The sequence below is a fragment of the Geospiza fortis genome, unplaced genomic scaffold (genome assembly GCF_000277835.1).
Source record: "Geospiza fortis unplaced genomic scaffold, GeoFor_1.0 scaffold331, whole genome shotgun sequence".
Classification (NCBI taxonomy): Eukaryota; Metazoa; Chordata; class Aves; order Passeriformes; family Thraupidae; genus Geospiza; species Geospiza fortis.
Genome location: NW_005054540.1, coordinates 359,918 through 379,476, shown reverse-complemented (window position 1 = coordinate 379,476; position 19,559 = coordinate 359,918). Strand labels below are relative to the sequence as shown.

At 39.6% G+C, this 19,559-nt stretch overlaps 1 protein-coding gene across 4 annotated transcripts in view; it reads right to left on the bottom strand.

Annotated features, from left to right (window-relative positions):
- The window catches only part of LOC102033021 (dystrophin), a 391,913-nt gene that overhangs the window by 16,569 nt on the left and 355,785 nt on the right, over window positions 1-19,559 (bottom strand). For all 4 annotated transcript variants that reach the window (XM_031063886.1, XM_005429311.2, XM_031063887.1 and 1 more), the window contains 6 exons: window positions 17,227-17,292; window positions 15,889-15,954; window positions 12,677-12,835; window positions 5,084-5,327; window positions 4,187-4,310; window positions 125-217 (listed from right to left, as the gene is read on the bottom strand). In XM_031063886.1, coding sequence (XP_030919746.1) covers window positions 125-217; window positions 4,187-4,310; window positions 5,084-5,327; window positions 12,677-12,835; window positions 15,889-15,954; window positions 17,227-17,292 — 752 coding nt within the window. The remainder of the gene's footprint in view (window positions 1-124; window positions 218-4,186; window positions 4,311-5,083; window positions 5,328-12,676; window positions 12,836-15,888; window positions 15,955-17,226; window positions 17,293-19,559) is intronic.

The following is a 19,559-nucleotide window of genomic DNA, read 5'->3' as shown; positions in this document are numbered from 1 at the left end:
TGTTGACAAGAAAACAAAGAGCAGCAAAAAGCCTGGTACCAAAATACAACCCCCTGAAAACATCAAGGAACAGAAAACACTTTTATATTCTTCCCTCTCATCTGCCACAGGCAGCAGCGCTCACCTCTGGAGCTGGGGAAGGAGTTGTTGAGCTGCTCCATCACTTCCTCCAAACCTGTGCTTGTGTCCTGGGGAGGGCTGAGCAGCTCATCCTCACCTGCAAAGCAAACCCACACCACTGCATGAGAGCCTGTGCTAACAGTTTGTATTGCCCAAGTCCTCCTCAAAGCTAAGGCTGTTTACTCAGACACATGCTCTGCTTAGTGTACAATAAAATTTTCAAAGGTTGTTGTTGACTGTTACTGTTGTCTTTCTTTATCAGGATCTAAGCGAAATTAAATGAGGAATTTGAGACAATTAACATAATTTTAATTCATAAAAAGGGATTTAAGAAATTGACTCTGGTAGAAGAAGTAGGATAAAATGTCTGCTAGGAACATCTAGTTCCATAAATGACACTCGTCATTTCAGCTTCTCTTATTCTGTTAATGGAAAAAGAAATTGCTGTTGTGAGTGCTGCTGTTGAGCAGCTTTCTAATAGTGCTGGCTTCATGTTGGCACTGCTTTGCCTAGCTGTGCAAATCAGTAGAAACCCAGATTCTCATCTGCATCAGTATTAATATTTCTGACAGTTTAATTGCATCAGATTGGCGCTCCGAGAACACTCAATTGTACTGTAAAAGGGTTTAGCAGCAGTTTAATAAAGTGAAATACATTTCTCCCACTGAATAATTTCTATAACCTGATTATAGGGCAGCAGCTTAATGGGAAATTCAATACATTTTATTTTTACTGGGGTTTTTTTTTGCTCATGGTTTCATATAACTGAAATCCATATGTTGTTTTTAATGCAGATCCTGGCCTCCAATATATATAAAGCATCTTGAAAAAGAAAAACCTAAAGTATATACTTTAAGTGAGATTCTCCTTTTTTACTATATGTCTTTCATCTCTATTAAAACACAAAAGCAATTTTGCCTACTGTAATAACTGAGTTACATACTTCTTTTGAAAATGACTTAATGACCCTTTATTCTAACATGTCGTGCCCTATTTGAGTAGGAAACTGCCTGATTTTCTGTTAACATTTACATTCTTTAAACCTTGAGGTGTTTCATGCTAGTGAAAAACCTAGAAAAAGGGATGAAAGGAGCATTTCAGGGCTGCCTATATTTAAGCTGGGAGTTTAACAAGATATATTTCTGACCAGGAGTGATTCTTCCCACTCCAGCACAAGAAGTGGGATAGAGTGTCTGCAAGAAGCACTTAATTCATATAAATGATGGTCTTTGTATCAGCTTCTTTTATTCCATTAATGGTCTAAAAATAGTTGCTGAGGCTGCTTGCAGTTTGTTCAGCTTTTGAGTGGTGCTGGGCTCACACAAATCAACTCACACTATGAGTTACTTTCACATCAGGCATTGCACTGACAGAGGGGTCTTAGCAAAAGCAATGTCCTTGCAGCCTTTGCTGAATGTCAAGGTGAAAACTCAGAGCGAGATCTCACTGCTTCTACCCAGGCTGAGGATTTTATCAGCCTGAAGAAAGCCTCCTGGCCCTAAAAATCTCAATAAAAGGGCAGTGGTTCTGCTGTCCTGGCCAAGAAATGGAGACAGGTACCAATTTCCAAACGTCCTCATAAGTGCCGACATAAGCTGCACTACCGAGCCTCAAGAGTGTTGTATTTTTTATTTAATTTTTTTTTTAATTTAAAATGCATTATTTTTAATTTTTTCCTTATTTGGATGCTATTTTCTTGTATAGGACAAAATAAGACACGAGCCAAGCAACTTGACAGAAGTAAAGATACCTTCAGAGCTCAGTCTCTTCTCTTTACCCAGAAGAGCCTTCCCCATTTGTTTCTACAAAATGTTTAGAGAGCTAAGTGAGTCTCAAATATTCTGGTGGTACCTGAACAAATTAAAGTTCAGAACAGCCTCTTGCCTCATACACTTCAGAGAACCTCCTCTGCTGCTACCCTGCTAGGGGAGAAAGGCCAAGGATAAGGACTTTCCCACTGGGACTCCATGAGGAGAAAAGCAGAACATTTCTGCTGGCCCAGGTGTACTTTACTTCAAGTTAACAAGGAATAAGTTCTATTTGTAAATGAGGGTTTGAGTGGGTCCCTGCTTTTAGCAAAACACTGCTGGTGAAACACCTTTCACAGCAACTTCTCCTCAGCAAAGCAGAAAGATAAAAGTGCAGTGGGTTTTCAAATGCAAAAACATCTAAGGTGTAATTTTAAAGAGAAAATACACAAAAGCTCCCACTACCTTGCCTCATTGCCTGAGACACCTAGAGATCCTCAGTATTTTCTCAAAAATTATGGCTCCCTCAATCCTGGGCACATGGCTGCTGCATGGCAGCATTATTTACACTACCACCCTGGTTCCCTTCACAATTCAAGAGTATTTTAAGCTGTGGTTCAGAAAACCCTGAGCCTAGCAAGCAAAGCTTTCTGGTGTGAAAGGACACTTCACAAACTGAATTAGTTGTGGCTCGTTAGCCTGGTTAGTAATTCTTTTTATAAGCTCCACTCCCTGCTGCCAGCAGTGTGGCTCTGCTGAGTCTCAGTATGATCCTACTGATAACATCTCACTGTCCTCCCACATATTGGCTCCACCGAACCAATCAAATAAAATCAAGTTATGTCTAAATATTTGCTTTAAAAAGTTTTACCAGCTTATATGAGTCTATACTGTGTTAATCAATTAATTCCAGTCTCACAAGGTAAATGGGAATAATTTTATATAGAGTCAAATGAAAAGAAGTATATTTTTGTATTTTGTCCCACTAAAGGATGAAATATAAAACTACAAGACTTCTAATAAGATGGCTGGGAAATACTGTCTTCCTATATTTTCTTTTAATTGTATTTTAATTCGCATATTTTATGTGATGAAATTCATGACATTTCTCCAGCAAGCTGATGCAAATTACAACACTACTAATATATTTTATCTACTCTGCGTATGGCATACATAACAAAATATTTCCCCACTGGTAATATGAATAATGAGAGGTCCATTTTTACTTTTTCCATAAATTCCTGTTACCTGTGATTGTATTCTCACCCCCAGGATTTCAACTTCAGCATTCCTAAAGGTACTATTTATTTCACATTTTTAATTGTAGATTGTACAGAACCCATCCACTTTGATACTGTCGTAGGCTGAAATTATTGCTCACGCTTGGAATGGAAGAAAAAGCTTCCCCAAAAGCTACATTTCCCACCACAACAGCACTTCAGACACAGCAGAATGTGTCCTCCCATTAAAATTCTCACTGCCATTGACACTTTCACTAATAGTAGTGAAAAGCTCTCACTAATATACATAAAATAAATTTCTCTGTATGAAGCTGAATATTATCATCAGACTTGAAACATCATCTTGTTGAAGTAATAGAAATGCATTTGCTTAAAGATGCTGAAAAGATTGATTGCTTTTTTACTAGCAGAAAATCCTTGCCTCTTGGTAATAAATACTTACTAATTTTGTAACAGACAGGAAATTAGGAAAGTGCTACATGGCAGTTACTAAAAGCACCAAAATAATAATTCCAACCTCCAGCTACAGAATATTATTATTTAACCTCACTCCACAACTCTTAGGATGTTCATTATCACATCTGATGTGATACTCAGAAAAGCCACTAGATGAGCACTGCCTGTGAGTGACAGCTCCATCCTACTGACTGAGCCACAACATATTAAAAATAAGATCACATCATTTAACATGGGGATGACTAATCATACATTTAGTCTCTTAGCCATAATTAACATTATGTACATTTAAATCAGTCATGTCATGCTTCATAACTGAAAGTCAGTTTGAATAAAATAGTCAGCTTTTCAGCAGCATTTGTTTTCAGAAGTCAAGCCCTGGTTGAGCTTTCTGTTTAATATCAAAATATCCAAGCTACTGGGTGCATCATGATCAAAAGCAAAGCCTGAATCATAATGAAGATGCAAAGTGTAAACAGCCAGATGACACTGAAGATCATTGCAAATATCTACTTCATTTCATTTGAACTAAATGGAAAAGTGTTTTCTGTCTTTAAGGATTTTGTTCTGGAAAATGGGACATAATTATTTTTTGTGACAACCTGAGCTTCTTTATCTTACCCATGGTTTCTGAAGTCTGGCTGCCAACTACACGAAGAAGCATTGGCTGACTGCTGCCTGACCTCTGCAAAGAGGTAGAAGGAGATGACAGTGTTGTACCATTCACCTTGGCATCTGCCTGTGGCTGAAATTGAAGGAAAAAAGTAAGACATTACCATAACAGCTCACTACTTTATATCTCTGTAATTTTTATTTATTCCATGAATACACACAATTATAGTATTCCAGGCAATCCTGACGAGGGGAAAAAGAATGATGCATCTGACTCCCTCTTGTCAGAAGGCTAATTAATTACTTTATTATACTATATTATTCTATATTATATTACATTATATTACGTTACATCTAAACTGAATCTGCCAAGCACTCCACTCTGCACATAACTGCACACAATCTCGTGACTGTCAGCCCACAGTCCCAACACACTTGGTCCTGATAGGCCAAGGAAACAAAACACCATCACTTTGGATAAACAATCTCCATATTGCATTCTACTTTTGCATAGGCCCAGCAAATAAGATAAGAATTGTGTTTTCTTTCCTCTGAGGTTCAGAGAATGTGAAACCCAAAAATATTGTTGAGAAGAATTGTGCCTTGCTTTTCTCTGCGAAGAGAAATGTGGCTACACACAATTTTCAGCCTGTTTTTAAGTAAATTCATCCATGAAGCCAATGCATTTTAATTCTGAATAAAACAAGGCAGAGGACTAAATAAGAACACCGAAACCCGATTCCATATTCTCACTTGCAGCCTGTAAAACAATTTTGTAATTTTGTACTTTTCTCTGAGTCGCCTCTACAGACAGGATTCCTTGGTATGTTCTCGTTATTGATAATGCTGATTGATTCCCTGTTTGGAAAATCTTCAGAGACCCAGAAGAAACGCCTGAGGACTCACCTGCTCCAGCAGCTGCCTCAGCCTGTGCAGCTGCGATTCCAGCTGTTTGTTGTGATCCTCCAGGATCTGCATCCTGGCTTCCAGGCGGCCCTTGTGCTGCCGGAGCAGCTTGGCCTCCGCGATGAGCTCGGCGTCGCGCGGGCTCTGCGGGGACACGGGCAGCATCTCCGGGGGGGACGGCAGTGGGGACAGGCCCTTGTGCTCGTGCTGCTGCTTCAGGCGCTCGTACTCTGCCTGCAGGTTCCTGGGGGCAGGACAAGGGGGAAAAAGCTTTATGGGCCTGCACGGGGCCGTGACAAAGCGCTCTCTCTTGTGCGGTGTGATGTGTCTCACTTTTCACTGCACCAGCTGCCTTTCCCTCTCCTGAATCCACACACCCAAGGGCTCACTCCTTGTGGATCTGCACGGATATGGTATTAGATGGATCTGTGCTTCAATTTGCTGTTGGGATCTTTAGCTGGTCAGAGTGACCCCGAGAAGAGTTTGAAAGTCTCTTTTCCCAGCCTGGCACTTGAAGAAGGAGTCAGAGCTCTTCATTTCTCAGTCTCAAGGTTGTTTATTGTTCCTTATCTATAAAATATTTTCTCCTGTCCCGCTGAGGTCCGTACAGCAGGACAGTTCCAGGCACTCTGCCTGCCCCCCGGGGCGGTGTTATGTCTTTATACTAAAAACTACGTATACAATGTTTACAATTACTTTCCAATACCTATCACCTATGTTAGACAGTGAGCTTCTACTCTAAACCAATCTAAAAGTGCCAACATCACAGCAGAAGATGGAGGCCAAGAAGAAGAAGGAGAAAGGCTGGACATGCCCAGATCCTTCCATCTTGCCCCCTGAACCTCCATTCTAGAAACCCCAAAATCTTCGTTTTCACCCTGTGATAACTTCACTATTATTCTACCTAAACTGCTGTGGCTTGCTGATCTTCATCTAAGGTTGGTAATTTGCTCCACGGGTCATAATCAAAACCACAGGTATTTTGGGCTCTGTGCCAGGGCTTCTGAGCCCCCTGGCAGGAGTCTTGACCATCCTGGACAGCCAGAGGGATGTTCTGGGTTCCCACAGTTGCCTAAAGGCTCTTGGCATCACCAGAACTCATGGCTGATTCCCTCCCAGGGCACCTCATGCAGAAGGCTCCAGACCCCCTCCCAAAGCCAGGGTTGGTCTGTCCTTGGCTCAGCCCTCCCTCAGCTTCCTGCCCTTTATCCTTCCCAGCAGTTCCCTTCCACACATGGCTGCACCTGAGGGGTCATTAGTGGCAAAGGAGGACTCAGAGTTATCACAGCACCTCACAAACACTAAACCAAAGCAGGTGCCACCTGGCTGGCCAATCTGTTTTACAAATGAGAAACATTAGAGAGGCAGCCACACAAAAAGGCAGAGCAAAACACAGAACTTGGCTGTCAGTCGGGTCACATCACTCTCCTCTCTTCAGATCTGCAAATGCATTTCCAGCCTAGGGCTAAAATTATCAACTGAAGATGAGAATTAGTGACCCAGTCTGTTAAAATGAACTGCACTGGCTTTCGGGGCTATAATTTTCATCTTCTTTGTCCTGCCTAGAGTGCTACTGTCTACTATAACTTTATGACACTGCTAAGCTTGTTCTTTTATTCCATAAAACTCCAATTTTGCTTCAGTAAAACATTCCATAGATTAATATGTCTATAGTATTCCACATAAAAAAAAAAAATCTACCAAGCAGGGAAAGCGCAGAAGGTAAGAAACTGAAACCTTGTTAAAGGTAACAGTCCAAAACCACAAAAATAGTAACTTGTAGCAGAAACTTCATAGGCAAGGGAAGCCTAACAAACTGCACTGGGATTTTGTTGCTATGATGTTCTTTTAGAGGTTCCCAGAGGGGGAAAAACAGCTCAATGCTCTGGTAACTGCTTACTCATCACAAGCACTGACCCAGATTTTACTTTTTCAAACTTGCTTTTATTTGAGGTTGTGAGAACAGACACCTTTTCCCAGTTCTGCCTGCAAACCACAACACACTCTGACAGTTTGGTCTGGAAGTGTAACAGCACCTAGGAAACCTCCCAGAAAAGCACTTCTAAAAGAACATTTTTGTGACCAGAAGGAGAAACAAAGCAGAATGCATCATTTCACGTGGGTGAGAAAGCAATGCCAAGGACAAAGACAAGCCACAGACTGTTCTCCAAAGGTCCCTGAGCTCCTCAGCAGCTGCATGATGGGCATGTCCTCACCTGGGACCGTGGCACTGCCCACAACACAATCTCTAAGGGATGTCTGACCCACATGATCCCTCCTCTGCAGAAATTTTAAATTATTAAAAAGCAAGAGCTAATAATATTTAACTTCAGGTTGTTCCAAAATTCAAGATTTCTTACCTTAAAACCCACACAAAGAGGGATAACTATAGAGAGGTTTTTTTTCCAATGAATTTTTTGGATTTTAATGAAATACAGAGTTTCAAGTTCATGAAAATGATCTAGAAAAAAAGGGCTATCTATACTGGGAATAGATATTGTCATGTAAGTTATGTCTTCTGCCTGACTTAATGTCTTCTGATACTTCTAGCTGAACAAACTGGTGAATAATTAATAAAAATACAAAAGGGAATAGGAATGAAGATGACAACATGTTCATTACACATGGTGCTATTCTACAGGAATGATCATTAAGCCTGCTTTTCACCATGTCTGTAGATAGGGGCTATCACTACCCAATGAGGAATTTCCCAGATGCACAATGCAGGCAATACTCTATGAACAGCAGACTCAAAAGTTTGTAGTGCTGTAAAGCAAAAGATAAAACATCACCCTAAGGGAAGCTAAGTAAATGCACTTGGTCGTACTAACAACATAATCAGATACCTTGCTACAAAGAAATCTGCAATTATCACCTGTATCAACATAGAGAAGTCCTTCCAGTAACGGTGGAATTGAAACAGAAGTAAGGACCAGGGAGTAATTCAGATAAAAATCCTTTCATGTTTGATAAAAATAATTCAAAATCTTTCTGAAAGCCTACAGAAAAAAAGATACTGTGAAAGATAATGCATATTTTCCAACCAGAGGTATGTCTGCATTTGGGAGTTCTGTAGTTAAACACTATAATCCCGTTGGCACAAAGGAATGTGATTTTGAAGGATGCATGTTGGTTTGCCCAGTGCACCTGTATTACTGAGTTTTCCAGCTGCACCTTTTCAGTGCAGCTACCCAGTCCTCCATCCAAAAAAACTGAGATTCATCATAGCTTCAGAGCCATAAGAGTGATGTGCAGTGCACGCAACCAATAATATCATAACTGAGATCTACACATACAGCAATGAAGAGGTGTATTGACATAATGGAAAAAACCTGAAAATTAAAAAAGAAGGAAAGAATTTGAAAACTGCTGTGAGAATATCCTGAGAGAACAAATGGCCCTTATTTCTCCCTCTGGAAGAGTTTTAAGCTGTGTGGTGAAAAGGACTGCTGCTGTGGCACCTAAGGCACTGCCCACAGCCCCCAGGGTCCTGAGGAGAGGCACTCTGACACTTTCACCATAAAATGGGACATAAGAGAAAGGGGAGATAAAAAAATACTCCTCTCTAAATGAATGCAACTGAGCAAGTATGGGCAGTACATGGAATCCTCATCTCCCTCCACCACAGCTCCGGCTGGGTGACTTTGACATCTGGCTGTCACAAACAAACAAACAATGCTGCTGCATGTACTCATCACTGGGAAAAGGAACCCTTCTTCAGTAAGAGAATATTCAAAAAAACCCATATATTCCATTTACAATGCTTGCAACACTTTGAGGCATTTGTGAAGAAAAGTAACATGGGAAGCATGCAGTGGAACCTTGATTTATGCAACTGTACAGAGCTGAGTAGTAAAGAGTGCATGAATTATGAATCACATCTATCACTGGCAGCATTAATTGCCTGGTCACAAAAATCCTAGTGGACTCTGTTTGCTGAGTAGTCCTCTCAAAGGCAATTGAGAATTTGTGAATTCATGTTATTTCTCATCTCCCTACAGAAAATCAGTGGTCTGGAGAAACAGACAAAGATGGTAACTGAACCACCTACCCCCTGTCCCTCACTAGAGTGTTTACTCAGGATGCTTCACACTCAGAAGATCTAGTTCCCCTTCTTCAATGCCAAAACAAATCCCAAGAGGAGCCACAGCATGTTTGGAAATACATCACTTTCTTGCTGTTGGCAACTATACAGAAGGAACTTATGTGAGGAGGCCATTCATCAGTCTGGAAATTTGGAGGAACACTGAAACAGGGCAGCTTCGAGATTCAGGGTGTCACTGCTTTCTCTGGTGGCACACAGCCCACTGCACTCCCACTGCAAGTCAGGAAAAGCAAAGGAATGGCAAATAGCTCTGGCTGGAGATTTCATTTACTTAGTTCTTGTTCCAGGACAGCTCAGAGCTGGGAGGAAGAGGAGAGAACATGAGAGAAGTCTCCCTCTTACATACAAGACCTCAGTTCAACTAAAACATTAGGAAACATCCACTTTTCAGACTCACTAAAATAGCAGGAAGGTATTTTAATTCTTTGCAAAAAGTTCTGACTTTGTCACTGCAGAACCACATGCTTTCTATTTAATGTCACTGCAGTACATCCTAGTCAGTATTACCTATCCTGCTGTATAACTTATGTAATGTATTGCTTTAGATGGACAACAAAAACTTGTCTTCTCCCTCTCTGAAATACATTCACTCATGAGGAAATAGTTTTTGAGAGGGTTTTATAATTGGATTTTTCTTTTATATTGCAATACAGTAATAATGCCTTCAACAGCAAGATTGCTTTTTGTCTATTGAATTCAGAAATGGTCTTATCACATTATTCCATGTGATGCAAAACTCAGCACAAGCCTGAAGATCTAAAACTCAAATAAAACATTTTCAGCCATTGAAAATATTCTCTAAAATGCTCACATTTTAACAAATATAAATTATTTAGCAGTCAAATCTTAGCCATACATTATTTAAGGAAGTCATACTTACAAGCTACAGAAGCACCAAGGTCTTAAAATGCTAGCAGATAAATAATGAATATCTAACAAGAGGTCCTTGGAACTGACAAAACCCGAGTCAGAACCACATCACAGCTAGGTTAGTCTGTAAGCTAGAAAATGCATTTCAGAAGAATTCAAAATAGGTAACAGAGCTTTTAAACTGCCCAAAAGCAAAACCTCTGAATTATAATTTCAATGAGTCTTTTTCATTTAAGTAACAAGTCAAGATGGAAATACTTGGGAGGTCAGAAACTGTAGCTGAAACCCAAATGGAGGTCAGAATTCAATCAATGGCTCAAAAGAGACAAAGCAAAAAGAAAAGGGCCTTTTTTAAAAAGCAGGAAACTGTAGAGAGCAGAAGAGAAAGAGAAATGACAATGAGGTGCCAGTATCACAGCACTGCTTCCTCTGGGTACTTGATACTTGAGGCATCACTTGTGGCTGCTTTCCTGGGAGCTGCTAAGAAGTGACTGCATGCCCAGACTCTTACAGTAAAAGTGTGCAAGGCACAGCAGAGAGAGCTAAACCTGGGTTAGCAGAAGTTATCACAAGTGTATGCAACAGGAGTTGCGTCAACACAGGCAGGAAAGGGCGACTCTGCCCCACATCCAGCTCAGCAGCGCCAGGAGATGCACCCGGGAACAAAGGAATGTCTTCATCCTGAGGCAGGAACAAAAGTTTACATGGAGGGTGTTTCAGGATATGCAGGGGAAGGAAGATGCGCTCACCCACTGGAACCAGGTTCACACAAGGAATTAGGTGTCAGGTTGCTGATTACCTTTGGTAACAGCCAAGAAAGGTTTGCACAAACCCGACAGAGGAGAACGACTAGGAAATAGGAATCTAAAGGGACAAGACTGTTTTTAAAAGTAGGTAAGTTACATGAATTCCTCCTGACTGATCCTGTCTGAAGAGCTTATTTTTCTAAACAGGAATCCGTGTTTCATCCATAAACTCGTGGTTATCTGGCTGTGACAAGCAACCAGGACAAAAGAACTTGTTCACTTTTCAGCAGCTACCTTGTATTTTACATACAAGTTATTTATAGCAGTTTGCAGCGACAAAAGTCATGATTTTGTCATAATCAATGAAAATCACAGCAGTGTGACCTCTACACTGTGAGACAGAGCCAGAGCTCTCTGTGCCTGCTGTGTTGAGCACTCACAAAAGGCAAGGCTGCCTGGGGTGGCATCCCATCCATAATCGCGCCTCCAGTAGTACAAATAAGAAAAATAACTTTACAGACTACAGCTCTAGTTTAGTGCAGGACTGGCAAACTTCAAACTAGATATTTTTAAGGTGTAATTCCTGCCAGAGATCTTTTACCACCCCTCATCAGTAATTGTTAAATTAAGTAAAGCCCATGCAGAAATTCAAGGCATGAGCTCTTAAAGGGCTTTTTAGCTTCTTTAGCTATCTAGCTCCATGTTATACTAGTTTCCATAAACTACCTTTCTAATCAAAACCTAATCTGCTTTAAAAGTCACCCTCCTTTCTGCTAGGCAGCTTATTTTGTATACAGAGAGAGAAAAGCATTACGATTTTTTTCCTTCTTCCATGATTCACTACATAATGCTGTATAGAAAATAACACCCATCTCCTGGAAACCAAGCTATCTTACCATCTGTATTGTACTAGCTACTAGATATCTCTTAGCTACAGTCCTGAACATGCAAAGTATGATGTCTTATTCCAAAATACCGATTTTTCTTCACTTCAGAGAGTACTTGGGCTTTATGTGCTATGTAGGAGGAACTCTGTGGTTTGTTTCAAACAAAATCTCCCTGCTGTTCAGTGAGCAAGAGCTTTGTTTACTACAGCTTTCTGTGTGAAACATTGTCCTCATTCTTGATGCCTGCAATCTTCTCCCTTCTCCCAGACCCTCCTGATAAAAAGTCTCTGATGGAGCCACTGTAATTGATTAGCACATCCAAAGAAGACATACATGGAGAGAAGATCTATGACACTGCCAACTCCTGCATTATTTCCTTGACAAGTCTAAGGTAAATGATTAGTGCATTAAAGCTTCAATGTAAGCAGAAGTACCTAGCTCTTACAGAAGCAAGAAAAAAGAGCATGAAAATGCCAACAGACTGTACTATAAAAGCTGAAGATAGTAGAAGACAAACAAACCCATGTTTTCTTGGTAGAACTAAATGATTTATATCTTACAGTCTCATTTTGGTAACTTGCAGTTGTAACTACCAATCTTCCAGGGTCAAGATCTCCTGGTTTTTGTGCTGATGGCCCAAGATTCCAGAGTACTGTATGAAGAGGACTGCAGTGCTAGGAAGTAGGAATCTAAAGGGATGCTTCAAGTATCCATTTGGGTTTTTTTTTTAAGGTGATTAATGAAGATAACCTCAATTAAATTTGAAGTTAGAAGTGGTTAGTGATACTTCATATTGAAAGACTAAAGAAACAGCAACAAGTAACACCAAACAAAGAGAAAAGAAAGAGGACCCAACTTTTACCCACTATGAAATTACTTATTTGTCAGATATAAATGCAGTTTTGTAACTAATTTTATCCCTAAAAATATATAATCGTTTTGCAGACTTTTAACTGCAAATTCAGCAGCTGGTGGTATAACCCACCTGTTTTCCTCCTCCAGGTCTGCCAGGATTCTCTCCAGTTCCCCTCTTTCCTCACTCTCCAGAGAAATCAGGATCTGGGCAGGGCTTCGGGGCTGGCTCAGGGGGGACTCCTGGTTCAGGCTTTGGCAGTAGTGCTGGATTAACAAGTGTTCATCATCACTGGAAAACAGAGCAGGGTAAAACAGGCTGTTCCCTTCCTGCTTTTCAGCTTCACAGTGAATATGAGGAGATGATTCACTCCCAGTCTCTCATTTCTTACAAAGAGATTTGCTGAACTCTTTGTAACCAACAGCAGAGCGATGCACCTTAAAGCAAAATCTGCTGACCTGTTTCACTGAGTCTCTGGTAATTTTCCTTCTCTGCAGAGACCACCTCCCTCCTCCTCTGCTTATTAGATACCTAAAGCCAAGTTTTGCAACAGCTGACAACCTCAGCTCTCCTCTTTTGACAAACTTCAATTAGGAATTTGCTTGCAAAAAAAGAAGCAATCTTCTGCTGCCTCATCTGCATTGTGGAAGGGTCATTCAAGCAAGGGCAATGCATTTATTTTTGTACCTACAAGCTCTCCTTATGTAGTAAGTGTGCACTTCATTTATCTTTTTCTATCTATAAAATTCTAAATTAGGTAAACAAAGAAAAAACCCTGAACTAATATAATAAAAGTATGTTATTTTCCACTCAGATGTTTGGCTTTTTTTTTTTTTATTTAAAAGTGATGTACACTTTCAGAATGGAAATATATTCTGTTTAATACATAGAATCTCTTTATTTCTATTGCTCCTGAAGCTGTCTGGCATCTGAAACAGAAACATCTCTGGAAGAGAAAAGGAAATACAATTCTGAAGACCTCAATCACCTCCCAGAACTACAGGGATTGTTTTAGGTGAGGTTTAGGTGCTAAGGAGATGCATCCAAGCCCTAAGCAATGCAACTTACACCAGCAGAGAAACCATGAAAGGTTTCCCTTGACACCATAGGACAGGGTCAATAAAAATGACACTGCTGTTAGAGATCTCATAGAACAAAATAATTCAGTGCAGTCAGTCCAGGGCTTTTCCTGTTATGTTTCTAAACCAGAATTTAACAGGCATTTTGAACAGCTGTTATTGTTCAAAAATTATAATTTTCCTTGTTTTCATTTGTTCCTCAAAATGTTAATGATGCAATTTTATGACTGCAGGAGTGCCAAAGCAATGTAGAGCACATTAACATTAGTTCATAAAAGAGAAGTATTAATTTTTCACAAACGGAAAGGCTCGCCAGTTCCTAAATTTATACTTTTCATGAAGCACTTCAACTGTGATTTCCTTCAAACCACTGCTTTGCATTTATAAATATTCTTACAGATCTTAAGTGAATTAACTGTGAACAAATGACATAACTATTGTAGTAAATGGCACTTTACAAGCATACTCTATTTGTGTGATTTTCAGCCTGCACAGATATTTTATACATCATTGCAGCGACACTACATAATGAAACAATTTGTGATATATAAATATATATGTTGTGGTTTTATTTCCTGCCTTCCTTGTTTCCATCTATCACTCTACCTGTACTGATTAGCCAAATAATCCAAACCCTGCAAGAATAACAAATAATACTTAGGCATAATCTGACAAGCAAAACCAAAGCAATTAGAGTTGTGAATTCATGGTAAGCTTTGATTCTGCTGCAATTTGTATCTATCTGGATAATATTTCTTCCAAAATTCAAAATGCACAGTTTTACTCTCATTTTAATAGTTGAAACTGAGGAACAAACTGGATAGTTACCTTATTAATTGAATCATGCTAGTACAACTTCCAACTGATCAAAACAATGATCTGAACAGTAAGACCAAAGTGTAGTACAAGAGATATAATGTATGCATGATTTCTGTGACAAGGACACTGAACTATTTAAGTGGGACAACACAAAATTCCATCTATTAGAGCATTACTACTATCCAAAGTAATACAAAATTAACGTATGACTTGGAAACAAAGTTTTCATTAACTGCAAAAAACTTACTGACATTGCATCAATATTAGCTTTGAGGGGTCATTTTAACTTTTCCCTTTTAACAATATCTTAAAACAATGTACTTGGTTCTACAGGAGATTTTCTTTCAAAACTGGTAGGCAACAATCCTACCAAGTCAAAAGAGAAACTATTTTGAAACAAAGAAACAGCTTTGTTGCTATCTGAGCTCACAGGCTCAGAATCAACCTCATGAAATGCTATTCATTTGGAATCTCAATTTAGGTGAATGAAAATTGGCCAGAATTCTGTGTTGTAAAGGATTGCTACAAATTTAATTGTCTGAATTTTCAAAAAAATCCATCCCTTAAACTGTGATAAGGATGAGATCATGTAGAATAGATAGAAATGTTTTTAGAGAAGTTGGGGTTTTCATATCTGATTGATTTAGAATCCATGCTATGGTTTCTCCTACACAGTTAATGAACCCAGATGAAATTTTCACACACACCCATGATGTAGCTGCTTCTGTGGTGTCTTCAGAAACACCACCCACAGTTAGTTCTATGTCTTCTTACTCAGAGAATAAACAAGACCAAGAATATTATCAGAGGAGAACTACAAAGTGTTTCAGTGAGATATCAGATTTAACTACTTCTTAAAAATCAAAACTCTTATTTATAACTCTACATTTAAAGTAATACAATGAATGCTTGTCAGTGATCTATCCAACTTACAGTTTACTACTGCTAGTATTTCAAAATGATGATCACTCCCCCCTGGCTTACTTTCAATGTATTTCAGGTGTTTGTACACCAAAGATTTCTGTTTAGCCTCACTTATGTTTTGTATAACACTTTTCCCACACCAACACTTTCTAGCTTACAGCAATTTAACCATGATTAAGCTTGAACTAAGATAGAAGGGGGTTTTTGTATCTTTGTCTTTAGAACTCATCAGACAATGACTGACCGTATTTTGAATAGAGAAATTAATTCATGAATACATTTTTGGAAATAAATTAGTAGTTTTAATTTTGAAAGGATCAATCATTTGTTGTACAAATTTGGTATTAAGCTATAAGCCATTAATCCAGACACTATGATACAAATTGAAAGGACATGAGCACACCATTGAATTGAACCAGATGTGATACATGGCCATGCAAATTCAGCACTACAAAATTTCATTACAAGTTATTAACATTCCCAAGGAAATACATGTCAAAACCACAGAAACAGCCTACTTACATGCTCTCATTAGGTGAAATACTGTCATTTAGGTAAGAACCATTGGTGTTCTCCATTTCTGCTAGCCTGTGGAAAAATAAACAAGACTCATTAAAACCAATCATGTTTTTCAAAAACTTTGATTGTTCTAACATTCTGGAAAGAGTTAAAGAGCGTGATGTTTTTGATGAATTTGAAACTCAAATTAATTTACACTCACTGTTGATTACCAAAAGGTTTTGCAATAAGCTGTCACAAAAGATTGTTTGCTGCAATGGCCTGGCTAAACTCACTTCTAAGTTTTCAGCCCTTTCTCTGAGGTTAAATTCCAACTTCTCTCGATTAATTAATTCCAAAATCAAAGAAAAGCCTTAAGATGCCAGGGGATTACACAAATTGCTTTGTACCTGGCAATGCCATTGTCCAAACTGTAACAATCAGTCATTTCTCATTAGTTTTCACACGCCCCTCCTAAACATCCTGCATAATTCAGAAACACCTCTCCTGATCAAGAGATACTAGAGGAGAGAAAGAGGCCAGAATAACTATTTTTCATTACCTCAGCCCATGAAAATTTTCTTGCTTGGTGGAAAAACATTTTCACATTTGTACAATTAATCCACTTTTTGATTCTTAGGAGCAGTATGAAAGCAGAGAATTGAACTAAAGCAGTAATAAAACACTATTTTAATCCCCCAAATCAAGAAAAAAGTCCTGTTTGTGGCATTTCATGAGGTGAATTAACATTAGAATGACACCTGAGATTCATATGAGAGTTTGGAGGTTTCTGCTTTTCTCACTTGTACTATTATATCAGGGTCCATATTAAAAACTAAACCTCATGTAGAATCATAGAAGGGTTTGGTTTGGTTGGAGCTTTTAGAGGTCTCCAGTCCAATCCCCCTGCACTGAGCAGGGACATCTTCAACTCAAACAGAGCCCCATCCAGTCTGACCTTAAATGTTTTCATGGATGGGGCATCTACCACCTCTCTGGGCAACCTGCTCCCAGTGCTTCATCATCCTCATTGCAAAAATTCCTTCCTTACATCTATCTGAATCTGTCCTCTTCTAGTTTAAAACACTACCTCTTGTCCTGTTGCCACAGGTCCTATTAAAATATCAGCAACTGTGAGGAGCCCAAGGGATCCAAAAACCAATTCTGACCACAGAGGTGCTCTGGCATGCAAGTTAGGACGGGCTGGTTAACACCAACCACAGATGATGCTCTTGCATCCCAGAGCCTGGAAAGCAAAACCCCAAATTTTGTTTCTTTAAGAAGTGCTCAGGTAGCCTCTAGCTCTTCTTTTTTTTAGTAATTTTAGAGAAAGATCTGCCTAAGGTCCAGCTGGTCTCATACCTGCTAGCATAATGTTCAATGCGTGAATGAGTATCATCGTGTGAGAGCTGAGGGGACGAGGCAGGCCTATAAGGCAGAAAACACTGATTAATCACAAACAATACCCCTTTACAAGTCAAAAGACACTTAGCTATGCCTATACCCTCACATCTCTATGCCTTAAAAAGCAAGTCAGAACTCCAGGCGCTGTGTGTGCCTCCTCAGGCCATCGGTGCAATGTTTTGTGGTGCCACTCTGGGCATTTTTGACCATCTGCCATCCGTCTGTTGCCACGACTCTTCTTCACACCAACTCCCAAAGGAATCTCTTCCAAAGAATTTATAGAAGAGCTTTCACCCTGGTTTTCCCTTCACACCTGCCTCCTTCATTGGCATTTCTGTTTCACATGCAGCCCTGCACAGACTGCCAGTGTGCTGCTGGGAACCTCTCCTCTGCCTCCCACCCTGCTCCAGTGCCTGCTTCCAGCACATCCCACCTAAAGGAGCCTTTAAGAATTATTCCACGAGCAGCTAGAAATAAATACAAGAAGCATAAAATGTCTGAAAGGATCCTTTAATAACACACTGCAGACACTGATGATTTTGCCTAATGTCTTTCAAGAGTTGCAATCTGAATGGTAGCTCAGTGAGTTATACAGGGGGACACTAAGCTATGTTGGATTTTCTGTCTGACAGATGAGATCCTCTTCAGTTTTCTGTTGATGAAAAGAATTCATAGGACTTTTCTTGTCAATTAGAGCACTGTTTCTTATAGCTTAACCTCTGGAAAACATCAACATTAAATTATGTTGCCTCTGAAGTTCAGACAGCACCCTTTGCTGCCATGTGGGATTCTGCCAATGTACATGTATTGAGAGGCGCCAGATTAACAAAAAGTGATGCAGCTTCCCAAACTAAATGGCAATTTTATACTTTTGCTAAATTTCAACTGCCCTTTGCTCCATCTCTGCTGACTCTCCTTCTAGAACTCCTGACTGAGGAAGGAATTTCTCCCCCTTTTTTAATTGTTGGATACTGTGGTTCAGGCTGGGTCTGCCCAAAAGTGATTGTATAGCATTGCACTAGCTGACAGGTTTTGTACTTAGGCTATAAACCAAAACTGTAATAATCTTCTGGTTTGTAATGTTCCCATGTTAGGAGTTTGACAATCCTGCTGTAAATCTACCAGATTCAGTTTCCAGGTTTCTAATCAGCCTCCAAAGGGCCCTAGATTAGGATCCTTCTGAAATCATAGAGCTGTATGCTGGATACACATACAAATCTAGCATCATCATTAATATCTCTTCTCACAGAACAGCAAAGTTTTTCCTCTTTAAGACATTACTGGCCAAGTACAACAAATCTCATTTTGTCTTTTAAATGACTTTGGCCTCTACTTTTACTCATCACATATTCAAGCATTACTACAGCACACCAGAGGACAAATAGTTCACAGATTTCCTCAGTGCAGCAGAGATTCAGTGGATAGGGGAATTGCTTCTCTGTGACTCTATATCCCATTCTGTGTGAAAATGTGCAGGGAAGGAAGGAGAAAAGGATGCAATTTCTTTGGAGCAGTGGATCACAAGGCAGGATAACAATGTTTTTCTGATAAATTGGAGTGACCCACATTTTTTCTATTTTTTTGTCATACAGCAGATGTTAAGCTGGTCTTAACTGGTACCATCAATGCAAGAAGAGGTCTTGTTTTCAACACACACACAAATGTTGATGTTAATACTGTGCATAGACTAGGAAATATGTGTTAAAAGTAGTTTCAATTTTGAGTTGGATCATTCTCTTAGTGCCTCTCACCCTGACATTGCACATGAGTTTGTACCAGTACAAAAGAAGGGACAACACTTGGTTGGGACCTACTGGGCAATGAGATGTCTCTTTTTGCAGTACTGCATGGCAAAAAGTCAGTCTTGACTGCATGAATATATCCTTGCTGTCTTGAAATTATGCTGCAACTTCAGAAGCGACCAAGTTGTATAATAATATAAAAAGATATATTTTTTAAAAGACAATATGATGTTGTGTAACTTGTTGGAATTGATTCTGCCAGCTGCAAGCAGGGAGTGAGGCTGCAATTCCAGGTTTGTCTCTACTTCAGAACATACTACAGTGGAGATATACCTCAAACAGCTTTTTAGAGGTTTGCTTAAGAAAGCAAACCTGCTAGAGAAGCACTGCTTTGTGTTGAATTCAGCTGCTCAGAGGTACTTTTGCCAGTCTCTGAGCAAACTTGAGAATGATTGTGCTGTATTTTACACACTCTCAGTGACCGACCACCTGCACTAGAGCTCACAGTCCTTCCTTTCCGAGCACACATACTCAGCACACCTAATCAGC